This window comes from Lampris incognitus, chromosome 11 (assembly GCF_029633865.1).
Source record: "Lampris incognitus isolate fLamInc1 chromosome 11, fLamInc1.hap2, whole genome shotgun sequence".
Lineage (NCBI taxonomy): Eukaryota > Metazoa > Chordata > Actinopteri > Lampriformes > Lampridae > Lampris > Lampris incognitus.
In genome coordinates, this window is record NC_079221.1 from 17,607,694 (window position 1) to 17,623,155 (window position 15,462).

The window sequence follows — 15,462 nt, forward strand, 5'->3', positions numbered from 1 at the left end:
ATTTTTTATTGAAAAAAGTAAAACTGAGATCAGCAGTGAAGCATTTGCTGACTTGCAAAAATCGATTTCTTGTTTACTTTCAAGACTTATACCCGAATATATAGTTTTTTTGGGCTTTTTTACACTCTTGCTGACTGACGTAAGTCAGCTGTGTGCATGCGTGACTCACATCTACGGTTGACTCAGACTGGGCAGCAATAGAGAGCAGCGTTGGTCGAGTTAGTGTAGAGTGAATTAAGAGAGGGAGCGGCGGTAGCGAGAACAAAAGTTTTTCAAAGGTGTTGAATCACTCCAACCACAAGAGGTTCTTGTTCATACACTCATAACTGCACAAAAAATATTAGGCTGATAGGTCCAGTAGTATGCAAGACAAGCCGCAGACAGATACACAAACTCACTCGCGACCAAACGCAATATGATTACTCTTAAAGAGAGACTGACATGCCCTTTCTGAACACATTTTTTTAACATTGGGAGTTTGAATCATAACCGAAAATAGGTGTGGTGTTATGAATTCAAAGCTATTGGCTACTGTCTTCCTGGGTGGGTGGGGTTCGGTACCGCTCGTCACTTGTTATTTACAAAAAATGTCGGATAGCAAGAGCGAGAGGGAGATCCTCTGCGAGGATTACAGTTTCGAGGAGGAGGATTCTGTGATACAAATAACTGTTAGATAGATAGATGATAGATATTTAGATAAATAGACAGACAGACAGACAGACAGACAGACAGACAGACAGACAGACAGACAGACAGACAGACAGACAGACAGACAGACAGACAGACAGACAGACAGACAGACAGACAGACAGATAGATAGATAGATAGATAGATAGATAGATAGATAGATAATTAAGTCTCAACAAAATAGCACAAACTCGAGCCAAGTAGCTAGCAGGAGGGGGTGAAAGAATGGCTTCTCTGTGGTTTTATAGCATCTCGCTACGGACACACCCGATATGCAAATTGACTGGTGTCTACGTATCCACCGGCACAATTTCTCATTGGACACCATCTACAGTCAATCACAGATCTCACTCGAGTGGCCGCAGACACGCTGTTTTGGCCACTGAATTCCTCTGTGGTCACATTCCAACTCGGAACATAGCCTATCAATAGGAATTTTCAGATTTTGATGTCAGTATCACTTTAATGAGTAATGCGAATGCTTTTGTAAATTTATTTATTTATTGAATTCGGAAAATGAAATGACTGATTCTGATAAATATGATGACCACAAACTGAAGTGTGACCTGCTGCATGACTGTCTTTCTCTCTTTGATAGAAGCAGCAGAGCCCAACCCCCCCAATCCAGTTAAGATGACTGATAGTGTTAATACCAAACCCCTGGACAAACCAGAGACTGGTGAGTGTGTCTGAGTTTACAGTTTGTGTGGATGTGATACCGTTTCTTCTTAATTTTTTAATCAGCGTGAACCACTAAGTGCATTAATATCGTTTTAAGTACCTGATTGAAAGTAAAATAAGAATGTTTTCATGATAGTACTTATATACATTGATTACTGCAGTGTGAACATTGTAAGAAGTTGTTCTTTCAAAAGAGCAGTTTTTAAGGGCTAAAATTCATGTCACGTATTTTTTAGATGTGTTTCTTGAATTCATTTAGACTGTTTGAAGGCTGAGAGGGAGGCAGAGGCTAGAAAATGTCCTGGCGAGATCTTATCCTTGGCCAGTGGGAACACACAGTATGTGTGACTGAAGCGGTACCAGACACGCATAACTGCATGACTATCTCTGAGCATTGGTGTTTGGTAAATCATCCATTTAGTTCTTGACTAAGTGGAATAAATTACTTACAGGTGTCCTGATCTGTCTGGAGGGATAACCTATCTCTAGACTTGGCTTGTAATTTTACAAATATAATAAAACTATAGCTCTGTCTTTTGCATCCCCTTTGCTCATGCCTTATTCCTGCTTACTTTTGATGCCACCAGGCTCATATCAAATCATATGATGAAACTTTGTAATGAGATATAACAAAAAGCAGTATAATAGGATCTGACCAACGAGGGAGCGCTTGAGTTTTTTTGTTTAAATCGGCAGTACACAGTATACTATCATGTTCCACAAAAATCTGATGATATAGCTTAACAGCAACTCTCAAACAATAGAACGAACTCCTGCCCTGTGTTTCACCAATATATTTCTAATTACTGCACAGATGTGCTCCTAATTAACTAATGTGTGCTTGACAAGAGTATAAAGAACAAATAACTCAATTAACTTGTCTAATGCATGAATATCTTATCAGTAATATTAATAGCTCCTGTATTTCTTTGATAACAGAGCACAAGCGCTTCTTAAGGTGTTGCAACATGTAAAATTGTAAAGCTTGTAATATCTGAAAGTCATTTTGGGGAAAAAGGTTATCTTTGCTTTGGTTGAAAAAAAATCAAGTGAATAAGATTTAGAGTACACATGACAGCCTTTGGAGTTAAGCCGCAGTGCTGCTTCTTCCCTATGGTACAAACATGAGGTGCAACATAAAGACATCAAAACATCTCCCTTCCTCAGTGGCAAAATCTGGGGTTTCAAACAGGGGTGCCTCCCAAACCTACTCCACTTTCGTTCAGTAGAGATTGTGAGAATAGCATAATGTTGATCCAAGCAAAGTAACTGCATGCTGTGCAGTATGTCAAAATGTTTTTACAAGCATCAGACAATTAACACCGAAGTGTGCCTTATGGGAATTAAGACTATTTGGCTGGATGGACTTTAGGGGCGCATATGTAGCCAAGACTACGATGGAGTTCATGGCCTATCTCAGAATTGGCAGTGAAGTGCTGCTGAAGTTTGATCCTAAGGGAATAGTTACAGGTGGTGCAAAACCCAGAGGTCAAACCACAGTAATAGATTCTAGATGACTAATTAAACTAACATTAACCACAAGGATTTAGTGAAGTAATAACTAACTGCTTTCTTTAGCAACTTGTACTTGACTTCTTTCCTACCACTGACTTCTTTTAACATTCAAGTGTTATACCATGATGAATGCCATTTTCTCTGTCTTGTAACAATAAACCAATAGCTTTCTAGGTCTTTTTGCCCTTTAAAACCCCTTTGAATACTTTTTGGCTTCTACAATTATTTTAGCCATCAGCAGCAGATTTTTTAACAACTCATAATAACTATGCTTCATTTAGTTGTAGATTCAGTCTTCATAAACCCAACCTCTCTCCCTGTCTGTCTGTCTTCCATCACTGCTGTTGTTTTTTGCATGTTCTAGTTAATGCACTTGCAGACCCATGCTCACTTGACTATGACCCTGGAATGCCGTGCAAAGACTATCAGGCTAAGTGGTTCTTTGACAGAAAGAACGGGATCTGTACACAGTTCTGGTATGGAGGGTGTGGAGGCAGTGACAATAGGTTTGAGACCGAGGCCCTCTGCTTGAAACACTGCTTGAGGCCAGGTAAGTGGCTTTCACTGCCAGGCACTCTGAGGAAATGTGCTCCTGCCTGGTGTGATGGTGTCATTTAATAAAACATACAAAGAGCTTGAACCCATATTATGAGTTTTATCCGTTATTTGGCACAATCCACTGTATACAAGTGCAGGTAGGTTGAACAGATTGGTTGTTGATACTGTCCTTTATATGTTTATGGCCTAAAGTAGCTACAGACTTGCAATGGTGGAATCAGTGTTTTATAAAATCATTATTGCTATATTAGTGATTTCCCATAAAATGGAGAATGAATTAGGTTAAATGATTATCACCACTAAATCTGGTGTCAACACTATTTAGGGCATTTAAAAAAAACAAACATAGATCTCAGATACACTAGAAAGGGGATGGACAACCAAAGGACTCTCCATTCAAAAAAAAGAAGGGTCAGAGGATAAACATTTCTGGCAGATCATAAAAATAAATCAAAGACTACAGTGTAGGGAAGTGCAAGGGGAGCGTGGTGGAAAACTTTATGCACCTGTGTGGGTGCAGGTATCCATAGAGTTCCACATTCCACTTTAGGTCCTATTGTAAATTTGCATGTTGGTTCTAAACCAGCTGGTGAAAGTCAAGTTGTACATTAATTCGTTTCTCCATGTGCCCACAGAGCCAGAGCCTCAGCAACAAGTGCAGCAAGTTGAACAGATCGAGATCCTCCCTGCTCCTGGTAAGTGCCACCATATACTGTCTGTATAGTGAGCCCCCAAGGAAAAATATGCCCCTAGATTTAATGGTCTCCAGGGCTGTCATATTTTTGTCCCCTCCTTTCCAGCTACCTCCACTGATGATAAATCTGATTTCGATCTGTTTGAATGCAATGCATATGTTCAGCGAACTTGAAAGAGAGAACATCTCCTCCCTTTTTTTAGTTTCAGTGACTTAAACTTCTCAGGCTGATTTGAATCAGAACTCCTGTCTAGTTCTGTGGGGTATTTTGAAACATGAAATCTCCAATATAGCAGGTTGTATTACATAATATGGTTTCTTTCAACTGTCTTCACTTTTCAAAACAATACGATTCTTTGTATTCAGTTACAACCACAATTACCACCACCACCTCTGCTCCCCACCCCAAATGAATGGTGGAACAAGTTAAAAGCCAAGGACGGAAAAAGCAGAACATTATACATTTGTCAATCCAAGGAGCTGGCCAAGTCATAAGCATGGAGAAAATGAATGAAAGCCTTGTTCATTGTTTTTGGGCAATAGACTAAGAACAAACCATGTTTTGTTCTGTATTGTCAGTCTTGGCAGCATGTATTTAATGTATACTGAACTACTTGCGCTCTGTGTTATGAAGAGTAAGAAAAGTCTTCTCTGGTTTGACGAGCTTTCTATATTTCCTTAAAACCTTCGCAGTCACACCTGTCTTCATTCCAGGTGCCAGTTTCAGTGCTGAGTGGCTGACTCAATCTCATGTGACTGTTTAACTGCTAGTCAGACAAGTCATTTAGCATAGTGGTAATGGTCATTTAGCGTCATTTAGTGGTCATTTAGCGTAGTGGTCATTTAGTGGTCATTTAGCGTAGTGGTAATACGATCTGTTATTTGCACCAAGCAATCTTGCCGTATTTTAAAGTTCAGTTTGTCATAGTTTACTTGCAAATGGTAAAATATCCATGTATATACAGTATGCCTTACTTTTTCTAAGCTTGATTCTTTCTCACTTACCGCAGCCTCTATAGCAGTGGACATCTGCCAGCTTCCCAAGCAGGAGGGCCATTGTGCCAAGTTTGTCCTCAAGTGGCACTATGATGCCCTCAGCAGGAGTTGCACACGCTTCTGGTATGGAGGCTGTGGTGGGAACCAGAATCGCTTTGACACGCATACAGAATGTATGAAGGCCTGTGGAAAACCAGGTAAAGGTTTTTCTCATGAAAATGTTCCAACTGGTAAATGAGTTACTGTTGCTGATGTATAGATAATTGTCAAAAAAAAGGAAACAGTTGAGTAGCATTAATTTAACTTAACTCCTCAAAAATGTGGGAATGCCAATCTGTCATGATGGAAGTGGGCTAACAAATGGTCAGTTTATTTATAAAGCTCAATATGACATATTAGATCATAGTTGCCAGCTCTTTTTCCTAAGTGTGTGTCTCAGGTAGGCTACCAATGTATAGAATATCTCTTAGTATAAGGGTCTCACTTCCACCAGTACAATTCTACACTTCTGTACAATCTGAAGTACACCAACTAACAATAAAGCTTCTCTGTGAATGAGTCGTGGCACCTAATGCTACAATTAACTTTATTTTGGCCTCCATGTATATAGTCATCCACATATTTGATTATGCATTTATGTCAAAACCTTGTCAGTACATCCAAGTTCCTGCAAGTATACACATATAACTTAGCCTTAGACAAGGTCATATTCTTAAACTCAGTGAGGTTTAGGGGATTTTGCACTCAAAATGCCTGAGGAAGTGAGCATTTTACCATCTCATTGAGTTTAGTAAGCATCATAGAAACACTGTATCCTCTATTTTCAGTTATTGTTATTATTATCTTAAGAGTCCGGATCATAAAAATTATTTCTTTCTGCTCATAATTGTAACTTGGCACACAAAATGTTAGTTTACAAGACAAAGACCATAAAGATGTGTCCCAAAACACAAAGTAACATGAAGTAGTTATTAATAAACTGCACTGTGGTTCATAGCTTGATTTTGTTTTTCTTTGCCTTTTTTCACTAGCGCCTGTCAAACAAGGAGTCATCGCTGCAATGAGAACATAGGGGGACTCCAACAAAATGGCCAACTTATACCCCTGTGTAGGGGAATCTGAGAAAAACCAACCAAAATGGCCATAGGGATACAATACAAAAGCAATGGTGGCTGCACTGGATTCCCTAAAATGGATTTCATCCCCAAAATTCTTGAAATAGTCTATTTCATCAAAAAGAAAGAAAGCAACACAATTTGCCGCATGATGTGTTTTAACCTACTGGTGCTGCATCGTTTTTGTTCTGTTTTTTGTTGTTGTTTTTTTTGTTTATTGTTTGTTTTTCACAGATGAAGTTGTAGAGTACATCCAGTTTTGTAAAGTTAAATTTTCTGGAACAAATGCATCACATTATTATTTTTTCTTCATATTTTCAATGCAGTTTTATAATTAAACAAGAATTTTATATGAATATCTTGGACAGAGATTATCAATAAATCACTTTTTTGCAGGAACAGCATTATTCAATGCAAAACATTTTTTTTACATTCCACATTCACGTATTAACAAGGGCCGTCATTACTGACTTATATTGATTGCAAAATTACTTGATTCCAATAGAATCTTCCCCTCACCATGCTTCAGACTCAGAGCTTCGGGATTTATGGCTATGTTTACATAGGTCGAATATGGCAGTGTGTATATTTGAATGACAGTAACTAATGGCTCAGAGGCGACAAAGAATTCATGTAATGTAAATGCACTTCTGGAAACCACTGCCTCAAACACAGAAGTTCTACTTATTGAAAAATGTCAAGCTGTTTTCTTGTTTTGTTTCATTTTGTGTTTCATCTAGGTATAGGGGAAATAAAAATGAATTAGACTTTCTAATAAACTCGATCAATTGATTTTTTTTTCTTTATATTTGTTTCGAACTCCTACTGTGGACACAGTGTACTTTATATTCCTTTAGATCAAGGTGGAGCCGAATGTGCTGACAAAAAAATGTCCTGTCTCAAAGGTGATCTCTCATTTGCTGTGTCAGACTCCAGTTATGACTCCCTCCAAAAGTAGAGGTAAACTAGCATATTGGCCTTTGAATCAAATTCCCCACTACCCTGGCCTCTGATATTATCCATCCTAACTTCATGACTGACCCCTTTTTGTCATATATCTTAAATATAAGTAAAAGCAAGTAAATAGAAAAGTAATGGAAAAAGTAGCCTGCTTGAAAAATGCTCTGATACTTTCCAGATTAACTGTAGTATAACTTTCGATCAGTATGCCAAAGGAGAGGTAGGGCCTTGTAAGGTACTGACTAATCTCAAAAGCCTGGGAAACATTAGAAACATCATGAAAGGCACACAGAAGGCCAAAACACTAGGCTCAGTGTACTGAAGGGTGCCACGTGTGTCTTGGATTGTCAGTCCCAATGTGAGAGACTACATAGAGGGTACTGTGTAAGGACACGTGGGTGTGTGCTGTCCTTTTGCATTTTCAATGGAGCCGGTTTTATTTTTTCAGGCTCTTAAGTCAAAAATCAAGGTGTCATGTCCAGCCATAGTGCTAACATGTGACATGTGGTGTCGAAAGAACATTGGTTGCTGTGGAAGTTGATTCAGGTGTGCTCATTTTTATTCCTTCTGAGTGCCCCAGCGTGTAAAACAAAGACTATGCCTTAATGTCCACCACTCCACCTGCAGGGCACAGCCAGCTGGGAGGTTTCACTGAGATTGTCTCTGTAAGCAAAACGCTAATGGATATTCCAGTGCAGCAGCCAGTAGCTTTTTTATAACATCTGACAGTTTTACCCGCCCAATTTCTCCGACTGCAAATAACATTTCTAAAAGATAGTTCAGTTTGGAGAGACCTGAGACAACATGAGAGGGAAAGCAATTCTTTGTTTTTTCGTTTTATATTTATCATGTCTACCCTAAAATAGATGTAAAGCTAAAGCGCTGGCCCTGAAAAATTCTATGTAAATCAATCAGGACCATGGCACTGGTGGTAGTGATGAGATGTTACTAGGTTAGCAGGTTTAAATCGACAAGCATATGCTTTAAGGTTGACTTTGACACATTATAGGGGATGCTTTATGGAGAAACAAATAACCGAACAGAAGGAAAGGTGAGCAAAGGGGAGTTTGTCCTCCTAATTAAACTCGTGATGAACAATTCATTCATTCTGAGGATTGACATGTCCCCACTCTTTAATTTGTTGGGGAGATGATTTAGAGTTCGGATTTTAATATTTAATGGGACCCTGTGTCTTCCAGAAACACAAGTGCTGCCGGTCTCTGCTCCATTTTTTTTTTTGTGTGTGCAAAGGTCACGTCCCAACCAAGAGGTGGTGCATTACATCACACGTTCCTTTACAGAGAATGACTTGGTTCATAGAGTTTGATAGACTTGGGGACCTGACCCCTCATCCAGCTCAGTAAAACCTCCAGATGTCACTTTTACTGTCTTGTTTTGATAATAAACTAGATAAATACTCTGGTGGCGGAAAGGGAAAAGAAACCCGCCTCCTCAGATTTATTTTCCTAGCCACGGTCATATTAACCTCTATCAACAGCAAGGGAGTCCCAGGTGTTTTTGAACCCTCCATCCACCCAAACAGGAGTTGATTTAAAAAAGAAAAAAAAAATTAAAATCCCACAGAGCTGTCCTACAATTATCCAAAACTAAACTATCCACAGTTAAACTGTGAAATAACTTTATAGATTTAACGCTATATACATGTGTAAGGACCACGTGTATTTGCATTGCAGTAGTTGAGAGGAAACTGTCACTGTACATACGTACAAAGAAGTTAATTCTCGGGATTTAACCCATATCCTCTATAGCCAGGGGTCGGCAACCTTTTGGATGTCCAGTGCCACTTTACAGAGAAAAACAAAAATCGCAGACCCCAGTGCCAGTTCATTTTCATAATGAGCACTTATCCATTTATGTATTCCCTGCTACTGCTCGTCTCCCCCGTCCAGATTCCGCATAACAAAAGATCTGCGCTCCACACACACACACACACACACACACACTTATTAATGCAAATGTATGAAAATTACTTGGGATCAAAAGAAAATTAACTCAAGCTTACCGATTTAGTGCGACCCTTGTTTGTAGCGATATCTGGTAACCACTGCTTGACGTAGAACGTCGTACATCCACACTCGTCGCTGGAAAGAATACCGACGCACTGCAGGAGTTTTTTGGTGCTTTGCACGTTTTCAGCCATGTCCGTAATGCTCCTCTTTACAGTTCTTGCAGAAACTATCATTTATTTGCTCCTGTTGATGATCATGTCTTTGTTTGATAACCTCTCAAATATGACCTGCGAACTGCTGAGGGGAGCCTACCTTCTAGGCCATTCACCGATAGCCAGGCTTCGGCTTCCCGTGTTTAACAACGCACTACACGCCTTTATAGCTGCCCTCTGTAGCTTGGTTTCTGGCGGCACATCGGGTTGTAAACACGCCGCTTTGCTTCTCGCATTGGCCGCTGCCCTCTTGATTAACCCAGCGTCGGCAGCCTTATCTCTGACGTTTTTCTCGTGCCTTGTTTCAAAATGACGTTTTACTCTTGAAGTTGGTCACGACATTTTCGCGTCAGAGTACACAGCCCGGTCCTTTCCTGAAATAAATCCGAATTCGTTTGGCCAAGACGGCTGAAAGAGGCGACTATTAGATAACTTCCTTTTTTATTTTATTTCTTTTTTTGCTTCTGCCATCGTCAGCTGTTCTTGACATAAAGCGATAAAGAACGCTAGCTAGCTAGCTATGCTACTTTGTCACTTCCGCTGTTATGCTGCGCTCGTGGCAGGGGGAGGAGGGGTATGATGGAGTCGCTGTCAAAAACAGTGTATTTTGAGACTAATTAATCATTTCGGGATTATTTTAAATCATATTGTTCGTTTGGGTCACCATTGGGCTCTATTTTATATTAAAAATAGTCTTTATAAAAACTACATTAAAAACTTTTTTTTTATTGAATTGCTCCGCTTGCCCGTGTTACTGGCTTCGCGTGCCACCGTGGGCACGGGTTCCATAGGTTGCCGACCCTGTTATGTTTGGATGTGTGTTGCGTAAGCAGTGCATGTATAAGTAATTAAGTGTAAGTAAAGCATGGCGCACAGTAATGGCCAATCGTTTCTTATTCGCCTCTTCTCTTCTGACTTACGTTACACGCAACAGGGCATTCATAACATTGGTGCCACCTACTGGCGTATGCATAGAACACAACAGACCCCTGCTCTGCACACACACGCTAGAAACAAGCAAGCAAGCACATTGTTATTTATATAGCACTTTTAAAAACATCTGTCCCAGAAACAGTGGGCAGCCGTACAATAGGAGCAGTGGGCAGCTGCAGTGTAGCGCCCAGGGACCAACTCCAGTTCTTCTTTCCATTGCCTTGGTCAGGGGCATGTCTTTGATGGTGGGAGGAAACCGGAGCACCCGGCGGAAACCCACGCAGACACGGGGGGAACATGCAAACTCCACACGGAAAGGACCCGGAACGGCCTTGGGTTCGAACCCAAGACCTTCTTGCTGTGAGGCCAAAGTGCTAACCACTGGGCCATCGTGCAGCCCGTGCTGGAGTTCACACCACAAATAAACAGTATTGTCCCAGGGGGACTTTTTGACTTCCAGAAAATTACTTCATGTTGACTGTGACCTATCTGATGATGAGAGAAGTAAAGATATCACATGCTTAGTCAGCTGAGACTCACTACCACATATCAATTAACCAGATATGGATTTCAAGGGTCTTATGTAACTCAAAACATATTCCAGAAAGTTGAATCAGTTCATCTGGACACAACGTTTATTGCGAGAAACGTTTCGTCACTCATCTAAGTGACCTCTTCAGTCTCGACTGACTGCAGGTATCCCCACCCTTATAAACAACTCAGTGGCAGAACGATCGGTTTCATATGCAAATTGTTGTGACCATTAACTAGAGTTACAACGGCCATGTGTACGATTCACAGAGGATTGGGGAATAGTTGCAATCACAGCACTGTAAGATGGCGACAGATGTGCTCTTGCCCCCCGTTCAGGGATGGTCGTTCACTCTTCACATAGATGGCCTCTGACTTCCCATTCAAACCAGCATAATCCTGACTAAACGAAGCTGCTGCAAAATCCAAATTCAGTAGTTAGACTTGATATTTTCAGAAGCTAATATAATCTCTCTCTTTCTCTCAAACACAGAGATGATGGGGTGGAAACTTTGTTTTTCTTTATTTTGGGGGGGGGGCAAATCTGTTCAAGATCCCAGAGTTCCCAACAGCTGTGTACGGCTTTACAAGAAGTGCACAAGCTAGGTTTCACATGCAAGCATGAAAATCCAGTACACACTGACATATACACTTGCATACAAGTAGTGTGCAAATGTTCCAGGTGGTGTCAATGACTAACACTTGGCATCAGTTTTAAAATCCATTAGAGAGCAACCATCCTCATCTGTTGGAATCCATTATGTCCCAACATGCTGTCTAAATAGATTAATTGATCTTGTGTTGATACAATTAATAGCCAGCACATGTTTACAAGTGTCATATATATATATATATATAAAAATAAAAGCTAGATGTAGGAAAAAACTTCAATGCATAGCAGTACAAGCCTGTTTCGTGCGTCATGCACTCATCAGCTGCCAAGATGGCTTAAGTAGCTGATGAGTGCGTGATGCACGAAATAGGTTTGTACTGCTATGTATTAAAGGTTTTTCCCTACATCTATCTTAATGTTCCGGTCCTCATTTGTTGAGCACTCTAACCAACACCATTGATGGTTTCCAAAAAAACCCACAAAAAAACCCCACTATATATATATGTAAATATATATCCATCCATCAATTCATTATCCAAACTGCTTATCTTGCTCTCAGCGTCACAGGGATGCTGGAGCCTATCCCAGCAGTGATTGGGCGGCAGGCGGGGAGAGACCCTGGACAGGCCACCAGGTCATCACCGGTCCTATATATATATATATATATATATATATGTATATATATATATATATATATATGTATGTATGTATATATATATGTATATATGTATATATATGTATGTATGTATGTATGTATATATATATATGTATATATGTATATATATGTATATATATGTATATATGTATGTATGTGTATATATATATATATATATATATGTATATATGTATATATATGTATATATATATATATATATACATACACACATACAGTGCATCCGGAAAGTATTCACACCCCTTCACGTTCCCCACATTTTGTTATGTTACAGCCTTATCCCAAAATGGATTAAATTCCTTTATATTCTCATCAATCTACACACAATACCCCATAATGACAAAGTGAAAAACGTTTTGTAGAAATGTTTGCAAATTTATTTAAAATAAAAAACTGAAATATTGCATGTACATAAGTATTCACATCCTTTGCTATGACACTCAAAATTGAGCTCAGGTTCATCCTGTTTCCACTGATCATTCTTGAGATGTTTCTACATCTTGATTGGAGTCCACCTGTAGTAAATTCAATTGATCGGACATGATTTGGAAAGGCACACACCTGTCTATATAAGGTCCCACTGTTGACCGTGCATGTCAGAGCAGAAACCAAGCCATGAAGTCAAAGGAATAGTCTGTGGACCTCCGAGACAGGATTGTATTGAGGCACAGATCTGGGGAAGGGTACAAAAAATTTTCTACAGCTTTGAAGGTCCCGAAGAGCACAGTGGTCTCCATCATTCGTAAATGGAAGACGTTTTGATCCACCAGGACTCTTCCTAGAGCTGGCCGCCCAGCCAAACAGCAATCAGGGGAGAAGGGCCTTGGTCAGGGAGGTGACCAAGAACCCGATGGTCACTCTGACAGAGCTCCAGCGTTCCTCTGTGGAGATGGGAGAACTTTCCAGAAGGACAACCATCTCTGCAGCACTCCACCAATCAGGCCTTTATGGTAGAGCGGCCAGACGGAAGCCTCTGCTCAGTAAAAGGCACATGACAGCCCGCTTGGAGTTTGCCAGAAAGCACCTAAAGGACTCTCAGACCATGAGAAACAAGATTCTCTGGTCTGATGAAACCAAGATTGAACTCTTTGGCCCGAATGCCAAACGTCACATCTGGAGGAAACCAGGCACTTCTCATCACCTTGCTAATACCATCCCTACAGTGAAGCATGGTGGTGGCAGCATCATGCTGTGGGGATGTTTTTCAGCGGCAGGAACTGGGAGACTAGTCAGGATCGAGGGAAAGATGAATGGAGCAAAGTACAGAGAGATCCTTGATGAAAACCTGCTCCAGAGCGCTCAGGACCTCAGACTGGGGTGAAGGTTTAAACCTTCCAACATGACAACGACCCTAAGCACACAGCCAAGACAACGAAGGAGCGGCTTCGGGACAAGTCTGTGAATGTCCTTGAGTGGCCCAGCCAGAGCCTAGACTTGAACCCCATTGAACATCTCTGGAAAGACCTGAAAATAGCTGTGCAGCGACGCTCCCCATCTAACCTTACAGAGCTAGAGAGGATCTGCAGAGAAGAATGGGAGAAATGCCCCAAATATAGGTGTGCCAAGCTTGTAGCTTCATACCCAAGAAGACTTGAGGCTGTAATCGCTGCCAAGGGTGCCTCAACCAAGTACTTAGTAAGGGGTGTGAATACTTATGTACATGCAATATTTCAGTTTTTTATTTTTAATAAATTTGCAAAAATTTCTACAAAACCTTTTTCACTTTGTCATTATGGGGTATTGTGTGTAGATTGATGAGGGAAAAAAAGGAATTTAATCCATTTTGGAATAAGGCTGTAACATAGCAAAATGTGGGGAAAGTGAAGGGGTGTGAATACTTTCCGGATGCACTGTATATATATATATATATATATATATATATATATCACTGTTCTATGAGAATCCTTGCAGCTTTGAAAAATCAGGCACACTCTCTTCCACAATGCTAACTTGTGTTGAATGGCAATAAAAGCTACTTTTTTTCTTTTTTTTTTGGGTGGGTGGGGAGTGACTCATCCTTTTTTCAGATAAATGCCCACCTCGGCACAGATGTGATACTTTCACACACAGCTGAGTACTTAGCGTAGATTCATATGCTCTCAATTGGCTTGACTTGGCAATTTCACATAAACCATAATAGGAAACAGGAGATATACAACTGTCAGCCTGCTTCACTTCATCCACCCTTTCAAGGTCAATACATATGTGGCTCTTAGGGCTCCATAAGGTCTGCTTCAGGTCTTTAGAGGTAGAAAGTAGAGGAGCAAACTGAGAGAAAACTGTTGACAACCTTCCATGTATAACAAGAAAGAAAGAAAAAAAAACAGGCCGGAGCAGACCGGCAAGACTTTGTCAGAGTTTCCGCCTGGTACGTAAGTGTGGTATGGTACTGAGGCATTCAGCAAATGCCAAAGACCCCCCCCCCCCACTGCCGCCACACAACCACCCAACGGCAAATGAATCCAGTCCACTTCAAACAAATAACCTCAGTAGCATTCAGCAGCCCAAGTCATTATTCAGTTTGCGTGTGATGATACATTTGTTAGGGCTGGTCAGGAAAGTATACATGTTAGATTGTGTATATCCCCCCGCATTAACATGGCTCCTTTCTCACCTACCTCCTACTGCTGCATCCATAATTTCTCCTGCTTTCTTAAAGACTTGAATTAACTCTCTCAAACAATCTTGGATCCTCTCAGTCCAAGGCTGCACAAAGTCACCTGGAGTAACCATCCTTTCCTCTCTTGCGCTCCCTGGGCTTTCTTCCTATTTTTTCTCCCTGTTAAAGGGTTTTTTAAGGGAGTTGTTCCTTATCTAATGTCAGGGTCTAAGGACAGGATGTTGTGTTGCTGTAAAGCCTCTTGAAGCAAATTTGTAATTTGTGATATTGGGCCATACAAACAAAATTGACTTGACTTGTTTCCTTATAACTGCATATATAGTTGCTTTTAGTCCTCTCTAGCTCAAACAGAGGGACACTGATCTAACCCACATGTCATCATGTGCAATTTTTCTTTATTTGCATCATGACAGTTAAATTTCACATTATCAACAAACTCATAGCTTCCATTTCACTAAACAGTATTGTCGGCCTTGCCATTTGGCTGCTGGGCCAAACCAGCGGTCTCCTTCAACACACAGATGAGTTATATAGGGCCACGGGCTTCCAGCATAAACAGTGTTTGAAGGAGATCCATCTCAATGCCAGGGACTTAACAATGTTCAAAGCCACTGCAACAACCGGCATGGTCTTCCTGCAAAAGTTGAAGGAGAAGCTTTTGAAAAATCAAAGGTCAATGGCTGTGCATGAAGTTTCTTTTGTTT

At 40.5% G+C, this 15,462-nt stretch overlaps 1 protein-coding gene across 5 annotated transcripts in view; it reads left to right on the forward strand.

Moving 5' to 3' along the window:
• LOC130120511 (collagen alpha-3(VI) chain-like) overlaps positions 1-7,038 on the forward strand; it is a 151,976-nt gene extending 144,938 nt beyond the window's left edge. For 4 of the 5 annotated variants that reach the window (XM_056289075.1, XM_056289076.1, XM_056289080.1 and 1 more), the window contains 5 exons: positions 1,286-1,366; positions 3,248-3,433; positions 4,077-4,136; positions 5,146-5,328; positions 6,163-7,038. In XM_056289075.1, the coding sequence (XP_056145050.1) occupies positions 1,286-1,366; positions 3,248-3,433; positions 4,077-4,136; positions 5,146-5,328; positions 6,163-6,203 (551 nt within the window). In that variant the 3' untranslated portion in view covers positions 6,204-7,038. The remainder of the gene's footprint in view (positions 1-1,285; positions 1,367-3,247; positions 3,434-4,076; positions 4,137-5,145; positions 5,329-6,162) is intronic. The other variant, XM_056289079.1, reaches the window with a different exon arrangement.
• Positions 7,039-15,462: the final 8,424 nt, after the last annotated feature.